This window comes from Rutidosis leptorrhynchoides, chromosome 2, assembly GCF_046630445.1.
Source record: "Rutidosis leptorrhynchoides isolate AG116_Rl617_1_P2 chromosome 2, CSIRO_AGI_Rlap_v1, whole genome shotgun sequence".
NCBI classification, from domain to species: domain Eukaryota; kingdom Viridiplantae; phylum Streptophyta; class Magnoliopsida; order Asterales; family Asteraceae; genus Rutidosis; species Rutidosis leptorrhynchoides.
In genome coordinates, this window is record NC_092334.1 from 502,107,110 (window position 1) to 502,118,595 (window position 11,486).

At 31.7% G+C, this 11,486-nt stretch overlaps 1 protein-coding gene across 1 annotated transcript; it reads right to left on the minus strand.

Moving 5' to 3' along the window:
* Positions 1–3,920: 3,920 nt before the first annotated feature.
* Positions 3,921–4,655, minus strand: LOC139889498 (uncharacterized). Its single transcript, XM_071872445.1, has one exon. It carries the CDS (start codon positions 4,653–4,655, stop codon positions 3,921–3,923), a length of 735 nt encoding a protein of 244 aa, XP_071728546.1.
* Positions 4,656–11,486: the final 6,831 nt, after the last annotated feature.

The following is an 11,486-nucleotide window of genomic DNA, read 5'->3' on the forward strand; positions in this document are numbered from 1 at the left end:
TTATGATTAATGACACTTTTATTATTAATGGAAAATACTTATGATAAGTATTAAAATTATTTTATAAGAATATTATTATAAGATTTATAATGAAGATTAAATAATTATTTAATTATTATAAGACTTAATTATTATTTAATTATGATTTAATTATTAAATACTTATGATTTAATAATTATATTTGGAAACTTATGATATGATTAATAATTCATTATTAATTAATAATACTTATGATATGATTTAAAATTTATTATTAATTAATAATATTTATATTATGACTAATATTTAATTAATTAATTAACTACTTATGTTATATTAATTATATCATTTCAACTTATATTAACTTTAATAATTCATTTTATTTAATTAAACTTATGTTATGACATAATTATACACTTTTAACTTTAATAAACATTATAACTTATGTTATTATTATAACTTACACTTTTCAAATTAACGTTGACTATGTTTGACCAAGTTTGACTTTTGAGTTGACTTTCGGTTGACTTTGAATTTCAGTTGACTTTTGTTGACTTTCTAAATAAGGAAACATTCCTAACTTAAAAACTTTCTAAAAATAGAACTTTCTAAATTTGGAAACTTTCCAAAAATAGAAACTTTCCAAAAATAGAAACTTTTCAAAAATAGAAACTTTCTAAAAATAGAAACTATCCTAAAATAGAAACTTTCCAAAAATGGAAACCTGCTAAAAATAGAAACTTTCTAAAAATAGAAAGTATGTGTCCGTACGCTGTTCCAGTCAAACCGATGCTTGCCGAGTATTGTTCTATGTCTACTTGCAACATGTACAATAGCTATCATACTAAGACTTGACCTAAGTTAGTTATTTATATCGACCTGCTTTATTTATAGGTCGGCGTTGTGATCATTCCTGATTACTTTATTCTATTTGCTGTTCGCTTGTTTGTGTGGTTTCTTCAGTTGCTTTTAAGGTGAGTTATAGTCCCGTTTTTACATACTTTTCAAAGTATATTTTTGGGATGTGATTACATGCATTTTCATTTATGTTTAGACACAAGTAACAGTTAAATTTAATTATTCATTGTGAGTTGGACAAAAATATTCCCTAGTCTGGTAACTGTAATCATTGGTTTCTACTGGTGAACGCGAATCCTACGGATAGATCTATCGGGTTTGACAACCCCATTTCGAGCTAGTCGCGCTAGCAATTTATAATCGGAATGTTTAGTACTTCGTAATTTGTGGTAGATACACTGTCCAAGTGTATATTTTTATTGTGTTTGGCAAGGGTAAATAAAGAGTTAAGTGGTTACCAGGTGGCTCATTGATAATGGAATAATGTTTAATGTTTTCTAACATTTTTAAATCTTGTGGTCTAAAGTTTACTTATTTATTTAAACCTATAATTCACTCAACCTTTGTGTTGACAGTTTACTTGCATGTTTTCACAGGTACTTGAGTTTTGTGATGCTTCCGCTGTGTTTAGAAGAGTCTGCATGCATTTGGGCAGATTTTATGAAACATTTTATGAAACTTAAGCTTGCATTCTATTTTTGGATAATTTAAACTTGTGGGTTTGTTGGCAAGGTTTTGTGTCAACTTTTGATTTATTACTATGGTTGGTTGTTTAAAACTACATATTTTGGTTTGTTTTCTTTTTGGGAAACTTTTGAGATAAAAGAATGCAACTTTGTTTATTTAATTCATTTAAGTCCGATCAAGCTGTGGGACCAACTGACGGATCCGTTAAGTGTTTTGACGGGGTCGTCACAGTAACCATCTTAGCAACTGGAGCAAAAGTTTCTGAATAATCTATATCATATCGTTGCCTATTTGCATCAACAACCAACCTGGCTTTCTTCCTATCTACAATATCATATGTCTTTAATTTTGTCTTATAAATCCAGTGACAACCAATTGCCTTCTTACCCTTTGGATATAGTTATAATATCCTTTGTTTAAGGTTTATGATTGGTTCAATTATGTCATTTAATGAGTGCTCAATGATCAAGCCTATTTTGGTTATCAGTTAGGATAGTTAGTATCTAGAGCTTGAGTGCAATAGAGGGTAAATGTCATTTGAGGATTGATCGCTTACTCTTCGGTTCGGGTTTCCGTGAATGGCCATGTTAGAGATGAGGATCTCAAAAGGGTGGTTCGTAATCAACCTATGTGGGTTCAACTCGAAAATGAACTCGAGTGAGTAAGTACTGAGTCGAGTGGAGAGAGAAAGTACTAGTCGCGATACAAGCTGTGTGTAGTGAAATGACAGAAGACTGGTACTATTTGTAGGTAGGAGGGGTGGAAATGGATTAAATATGGACATGGTGATGTTGTATCCATATCCATTTAGTTTTTGTTCATCCATATCCATATCCATATCCAGTCTTGTATTACAGATAGGGTATCCTATAGGCGTATCATTAATTCCCTTGTTCGATAGTATCATCATGCAAGAGGTGTTGTTCCCGAAGTTAAATGATTTTTTAGCTTCATAGTTCCACGCTTTTAACTTCTGAAGAGATGTGCATTTATTGTTTTCTGAATTAGACATGATGTATACGCACGTGGGTGACCTTTCATTTATTTTGACAGGTCGACAAATGAACTATTACCTTTCTCTTGTTGTTTTTACCCTACACGTGTACTCTTCTGATCAAGGCCTATGTTTTTAGCCCGTTAAACAAGAAAACTACGAAACCTTCTTCGGTGAGTAAACAGACAAAATGACCAACATCCTGTTCACCATAACGAACCACAGACTACCAAGTTACTTGTCGCCCGTGAAGAGTCAAAAGATAAGGAAAGTGACAAAAAATGACTAACCATGCCGGAGAAAGGGAGTAAAAAGGAAGAAACGAACCCAAAACTGGCCACGGTGAATGCTGGCGCCGAAAATACAAGATCCGATGGTCGTGAAATTATAAATAAAACCGTGGGACCTAGCATATTTATGTTAATCATTGATTTAAACATTTACCATGTTTGATGGTCTAGGTCGACCCTGCTGACGACCCGCTTTGATTGTGAACAAGTCATGGGAGTGAGTCAAAGAGTACCGAGTTCGAGTAGATTTCGGATAAATCAACCAATGCAGGTTTCCGGTCATGGAATGACTCAACGAGTGCCTGTTTGGAGCATATTTTGGCCAGATCAACATATGTGAGTTCCTGGTTCAATTCAAAACCCGGACAATCAGAGAGATTCGATTTTGCATGTGTATGAATAAAAGGATGAAGCTTTACGGAGGATTTTTCAGTTATAACTTGATATACTTCACTGAGAAAATTGATGGTAAGTTTCTATTGACATATATGCCTTTCGTCCTCCTGTCGTCCTCAAAAGTCAAGATAGTGACCTTGGCAGAGGATGAATGATGCAAGTGGAGCCCAACAGTGAGCATCAACTGTCACATATTACTCCATATTGTCTCTTTCATTTACCGACGGTTAAGTTTTTTTTTTTTTAAACAATTTTGTGTAAAGGGTGTAAACTTTTTACTTTTATTAATATAATTTTCACTCTAACGTCCATATACGTATAACTAAAACTCATTTTCACACACATTCAGTGGCGGAGTATAGTAGAGACAGGTAGGGGCACCCGCCTCATATGAATTTCAAATAAAATTTACACTAAAATTTTTTACTAAAAAATAGTTTTTATTAAAATTTACTACCTATCAACGAAATATTTATTAGATTTTTTTTCTTTTTTTTTTTGAAAAGCCAACAACATATATTATTAACAAAACGAAAGGATACAAACAAGGATCTCAGGTCAGGCATCCAAAACGAAAACATATCAGAATGTCACTCGGTCTATGATGCTACGACTAATATGTACAAACTGCATATATTTACAAAATTACAAAGCGATCCCAAAAGTAAAAGGCACCCTAGTAAGCGAAAACAGACCCAAGACAGCTTCGAGTACTTTTACCCTACACCATCCCTGGCTGCAGACGTATAACCGCAAGAATTTGGATTCGTGAACCATTGATTCCACTCGAACTTATACTTCTTTGATCTTCTGATGATCCACTCATAGCACGTTTTTTGAATCTCGTGAAGAACATTTGGACTGGACGCTACTTTATTACAATACACCTTATGATTGCGGTATTTCCATATTAGATAGCTAGTAGCCCATTTTACCACTTGCCATAGACTTGTGCTTTTGTTTGAACTGTCAAAGGGAGAACAACTTTTGAAGACTTCATCTATAGAAAATGTAGACGCGTTTCCAAGTCCCCACCAATTAAATACACGAACCCAAACTTCCATTGCGAATTTGCAAAATATAATGGAGTGCTCGATTGTCTCAAGCCCGTTATCACATATAGGGCACCTTACCGAGTTGGGATCGATCCCTTTTTTATCCAACTCCACCCGGGTAGGTAACCTTCTACGTAGAGCTCGCCAAGCAAATATCTCGATTTTTTCTGGAGCTAGTTTATTGCGCACTGTTTCTGAAGGTTGAGAAGCATTCTGAAGGAGTTTCTCGTCTAACTTGGACGACATGATGCTAGTTTTGTAGTACCCTTTATCATTCAAGACCCATTTCCACGTATCAGAAGTGTTGTTGCTGAGAGAAGCATTCGCGAGCAACGATTCCAATTGAGCATGATCTGACTCTGATCTACCAAATAAGGTTCTGTTCCACTGCCACATAAATCAGTACCTGAGCTATTACCTATTTTGTCACTGACTCGAGCATCTTTGTGAGTGTCTAGTTAGAACAGTCTCAGAAATTGCTCATTTAACCCGCGTTCACCATGCCAAAGGTCTTCCCAAAATAGAGTATCTTTTCCGTCACCGATTACTTTAACAAACGTAGAGTTAAGATTCACCCCAAGATTAGAATAGAGTTAAGATTCACACCAAGATTAGAACAACTGATCTGTAGTCGGATTCAAGTTTCGGCGCCTACACAGATTATCATAATCTCCTTTTACTTTACATACAACAAATATGAAAAATGTAATTTTTACCATCTATTATTCTACTCCATTGTCAAAAATGCCCAAACATCATCACAATAATTTTCAATCATCACAATATAGGCACATACTTAATTATATTGTAGCTTGTTAATTATGCACCTATTTTTGTTAGAAAACACGCTACTTTGAGTTGAATTATGCGTTATGTAGGTTGGATGCGAATAATGATAAAAGTGAGATTACGAAGATAATGTGTCAAAATGTGTAAAGTCGATTATTAATGCTAGTGGTGGTGGATTACCCATCATTTGTTTCCGTTTTTCAAAGCTTTTCATTACTAATAAAACAAATGATTATTACACATATGGTTAATTAATAGATAGATAATCAAGGTGATGATGTAGTGGAAGCAACGAGGACCGTTCATACTCGAAAGTCAAATGGTAATCGTCCGACGTTTGCAGTTTGCTAATTGCTATACATAAATTTATGATCTCTACATGTATACATACATACATACATACATACATACATATTTTTTATAAAAATATATTTATATTTATATATTTTTTTGAAAGCAAAGCCTCAATGTGTATTCCATGAAGATTGTGGGACATTGGGACGTGACGAAATCTTCAGCCCAAACCATATCAATCTTCATCCATACTTAATTGATGCATGCACCCTTTTTTTGTTAGATGGATGTGAATGCATCCATGTAAATGAATGTTGATTAGCTAACCCTCGTTAATATACGTTGTTTGTTTTTATATATATATATATATATATATATATATATATATATATATATATATATATATATATATATATATATATATATATATATATTTTTTTTTTTTTACTGAAACTGAAATTAAGTATTTGTGAGTGAAACATTCCAAGATACGGAGTATAAATCAGGAACTCATATTTGTAAAGCTGTAGGATCGTGTTGATGGAAAACCGTGTGTACTTTTAAATTTTATAAACGCAGCGGAACATGAAAATAAACATATTTTTATTTAATAATAAGCATCTTTTATTATTTATAATAAACTTTCAAGTAAAACATTCACACGATTAACGATCCCAACAAGATCCAATTACACCACTAATAATTGTCAACTAATAAATTCACAAAGAGGAGTTTAGATGTACCTTTAGCGAGCGATGCAAGAACGGTAGAAAGAACACTCCACGTCTAGGTTGAAACATATATTCAAAGTGTATGAATATCTCCATGGTTGATCCACACAGCACCTCAAACAACACCAATCGGATGCTAGTCCGCATAACCAGAAACAATATCAAATATTGCTTATATTGTTGAAAAGTAAATTAAATATTTCGTGGCTCTTTGCTCGTTTTGAGCAACACTCAAAACAATCTATGTGTTATTAAAAAGATCGTAACTCATTCACACACTGCAAGTGTGTAACTTTCTTATCCTTTTATACTTTTAAAAGACTTCTTTGTAATGGGAGTAAGTAAACAAAACAAGATCAACTCTTTTGTTTCTAATGATGGAGTTTTAAAAAAGATTTCCTTTTAATGGAAATAGGTAACCAAATCTACACCTTTTGATTTGTTAAACCTTTCCACCCAATATTGCAGATCATGTGATCAATTATATATTGTTTTTTATTTTATTTTAAGATAATATATAAATTGATACGTATCTTAAAATTAACTAACTTTTCAAATCACGTTGATTCCTTTTTATATATATACAGATTTGATGTAATCTTTAAAACATAAAAAAAAGATTCTCAACTTGCAAATCAATTTTAATTAACCGACATTGAGTTTCATTAACTATAAATTAATTATTAAAACTAAAATATAATTAAAGACAAAAATCTTAATACTAAATTTAATTAAATCATATTTAATTAAATTTTATTTACTCAAACTATAGGTTATAATTATATATCAACAATATATAATAATTGGTGTCTAAATGCTAATGTGTGTGACCCCATAGGCCTATATATAAGCGTTAGTATAGATTTGTGTTATGACGTGCACACTGAACCAACAAACTCCCACTTGTGCATGACATAACATCTAGAAAACTATACTGACATATATTGGCGTCTAGCAACACGTCAATGCCCCCGAAAACATACAAGTGTTTGTTTCAGCTACACGAACTATCATTATTATTATTAAAAAATGATGTAATGATTGAGTGTCTATTGTCACTTTATTACCAATACCGAGTTGACATGAGACATGGATCTAGTCATTCTCATTTGTCAATCAATTCTGTTTCTCGATCTAGAAAATTGAATGCGATCACCAAGTTAGATTTGATCATTAATCAATATAGCTTGGACACGGCCGTGTAAATATCCATTCACTTTCATCGAGGGGCCCAGTGGTATCATTCTCTCACATAGAGGAATAAATTCCATTTTGATTATATGCGTTCATCATGTACTTCACATCATACCCAATGATGGCCTTTATAACTACCTTGTTTAGGACATCGTTTAACCATATCAAAATATAATATGTTATACAATCGAAAACCAACATATACATCTCAGGTCTAAGGACACAAAGACATAACCATTATGAGATTCACTATCGACGACGATCCATGTAGTGACATCTCATGATTGGGTCATTCCAATATTCATCATCAATGAATACATATGAATTTTGGCCTCAACTAGTTTACTATTCACCATCAGTGAATAAACCAAACATTCATAATAATCTTAATTCATGTTATTCCCATAGCATGACCGATTATGGAGATTTAGAATAATCAACAATTATTCATGGATTAAACATGCTAATATAGAACATAGTGATATAAATGAAAACGATCATACCAATTGTATATCAATTCATTAAGATAAAACTGCTTAATATTTCAGAAATATCCAAATACTAAATTACAAATGAAAAAGATCAGTAGCTTAACGAAGTCCAATATACTAGCATGATCATCATGCTTGTTGTGCATCAAGGGCTTCATGAACGGGTCAGCCACGATATCATCTGTATGAACCTTAAGAATACTAATATCATTCCCCAGAATGACTTCATGAATGTAGTCAAACTTTCGAAGAATGTGTCGGATACTTTTATGTACATGTGATTCTTTCGGAAGTGTTATAACAACCAAACTATCACAATACATCTTTATAGAAGATTTATTACTGTGTACTACTCTGAGTTCAACAACAAACTTCCTTATCCAGACAACTTTCTGAGCAGCATCTCAGGTAACAATGTATTCTGCTTTTGTTGTAGAATGTGCAACAATGCTCTACTTTGAGCTCTTCCAATTAACTGTCTCGTCCATCATGAGAAAGACACAACTTGACTGGGATCGAGAATCATCTCGATGAGTTTGGAAACTAGCATCATTATAAAACTTAATACTTAACTCTTTTTCCAAACCACCGTAAACCAAGAACATATCTTTAGTACTCTATAAATACTTAAGAATATTCTTAACAACAATCCAATGTTCTTAACCTAGATTTTGTTGATAACGACTCGTCAAACTAAAAAATAACGAGGCATCATTTTAGTACATAACATGGCATACTTAATTGATCCTATAGCCGAAACATATGGGATACATTTCGTTCGTCTTATCTCATCATGTGTGATAAGACTTTGAGACTTGCTCATGGTTATGCCCTTTTGCACAAGCAATGCTCCAATGTTGGAGTAATGCATGCTAAATCTCTGCAAGATAAGATATGTACAATAATTCAAACTAATAAGCCATTTGAATCTATTTCTATAGATCATGATTCCAAGTATATAAGTAGCTTCTCTAAGATCATTTATGGAAAAACGTTTTCAAGTCAAGACTTGACATCTTGCAAGTTAAAATGTTATTTCCAATAAGCAGTATGTCATTAACATACAAGATCAAAAAGACTACTTTGCTCCCACTAGCTCTAATGTAAACACAGGGCTCATCTCCGTTTTGAGAAAAACCAAACTCTTTGATTTTCTCATCAAACTTAAAATTCTAGCTCCTGAATGCTTGCTTTAATCCATAAATGGATTTTAGAAGCTTGTATACTTTAATAGGATGCTTAGGATATAGATCCTTCCGGCTGAACCATATATACGTCCTCGCTTAGGTCGTCATTTAGAAAAGCGATTATGATATCCATTTACCATACTTTATAATCATGAAAAGTAGCTATGTCAATAAGTATCCTAATGTATAAAGCTCGCGATCAGTGGAAAAGTTTCATCATAACCTTTTGCCACAAATCGAGCTTTAAAAGTGTTTACATTACCATCGATACTAGTCTTCTATTTTAAGACGCATTTATACCCCATTGTCTTAAAATTGGGTGGAAGAACAATCAAGTCACATATTTGATTATCTTTCATGGACTGCATATTTGCATTCATAGAATCTCGCCATTTTTAAGATTTGTGATCTTATATGGCCTCACGGTAGCTAGAGGGTTCATAATCCTCTAGGTGAGGTTCATCTGAATTAATCAGATAATCAAACCTCTTACGCCGATAAGGAGTTCTGCCAGACCTATGAAGTTCAGGTGCAACACGTTCTGACTCACCAACAATGTGCTCAGATTCAACGTGTGGATTACTAGTGCTTTTAGAAGGTATGTTACTTTGTGGTTCTTGAATTTCTTCAAGATCTACTTTACTCCCACTAAATTCTTATAAGAGAAGATCTCCTTTTTAAGAATTCAGTAGACCGAGCAGAAAACACTTTGTTTTTAGCTTCGTAGTAGAAGTAGTAACCCATTGTTTCCTTTGGGTATCCCATTAAGTGAAATTTAATACTTCAAGGTTTTAAATTTGTGACGACCCGAAAATTTCTGACCAAATTTAAACTTAACCTTTATATGTTTCAGACACGATAAGCAGAATTTGTAATGTTGAATCTCAAAAAGTTTGGAACTACATTCATGTAATCAATTACCCTTTGACCGTGTTCGACGATTCACGAACAATTATGTGTATATAGATATGTATATATAATATATAATAATAACTGAAAACATTAACAAAGTATTAGATATATGATACTTTACATGAACGTATTTGGTTCGATATATTTATCGACAGAATTAAGAGATAATATCAAATGATTGAATTGTCAGATACATTATGATATGATTACGGGCCTATGTTATGAGGTCCACTGTGATTTAAGAAATCTATTCTTTTTGACAACATTCAAAAAATGGTAAAGTGATTTATAAGTAAGAACAAATGTGTCAATTAACGGGAACTAGACAAGGGTTAGTGGAAATTCCTGTTTAATTTTCAAGGCATGTTTTATAATACTTTCCTCGTGACCTTGATAAGATAACTATGTTAACTTTCATTTTATTTAATATGAAAGTAAGAACGTGGAGTGTAAATAACTTAGATGTTGGATATCGACAAGTTAAGTAACTCGACATTTTTCATTAAGATGATTTCATACGTTTATTTAACCTTTGGACTTTATCCCATGCTTCACCAACAGACTGTAATTTAAAAACTTGAAACCTATTATGAATATATATAATTCTACTTTTCTAAAATGTTTTATGATATAACGATTTAAATTAATATTATATGTATTTATACGCGTATTATACGTACATAGTTTTATACTTTTACTATACTTTAACTTTACCTTTACTTTACTTTTACTTTACTTTAACTTTAATAATTCACTTTAATAATTCATACTTTAATAATTTATACTTTAATAATTCACTTTAATAATTCATACTTTAATAATTCACTTTAATAATTCATACTTTAATAATTCACTTTAATAATTCACTTTAATAATTCATACTTTAATAATTCACTTTAATAATTCATACTTTAATAATTCACTTTAATAATTCAAAAATCTATTATAAATAGAATTCAATAGGTTTCATTATTTCATAGAAACTTGAAAATATATTTCTCTAAACTCTCTCAATCGAATTACATATATATATATTTACTTAGTATTATTTCAAGATATTATTAGTATACATAAAATACTACGACGGAGTTATATTCAGACGATTTCAAAATAAGTTTTCAAACGGGATAGAGCTAAGGAAATTATGAGTTATAGCTATGGAGGTTATGGGTATTGTTCGAGGGTATTGCTCGTGAGGTCAACCTAACGTTTATCATTTTCGTTGCGTCTACGTACTTTCCTGCAATATTGAATCACAATATTGATACGTGAGCATTCATATCTTATCTTTTATATATTAATAGTGTATCCCTGACTAGTGCTCGAGTATATATGATTATGCATGTTTGTATGCTTAGTTTCGTTGTTAAATAGTTTATGATAAATCACGAATTTGATACATATGCTACTGAGATAAGGTATATGATATGCATGTCGTTGAAAAGCTAAAGAAAAATTAATAACTTTTCATTTAGAAATCGTGTGGTTTCGATGAACGGATTAAAAGATATGGTCAACTGAATTATCATTAATTTTAATATTATTATTAAAATGATTATTATAATTGTTATTAGTTGATGTTATTACTAAAATTATCTTTATTACTAAAAATTAATATTTTTATTGAAA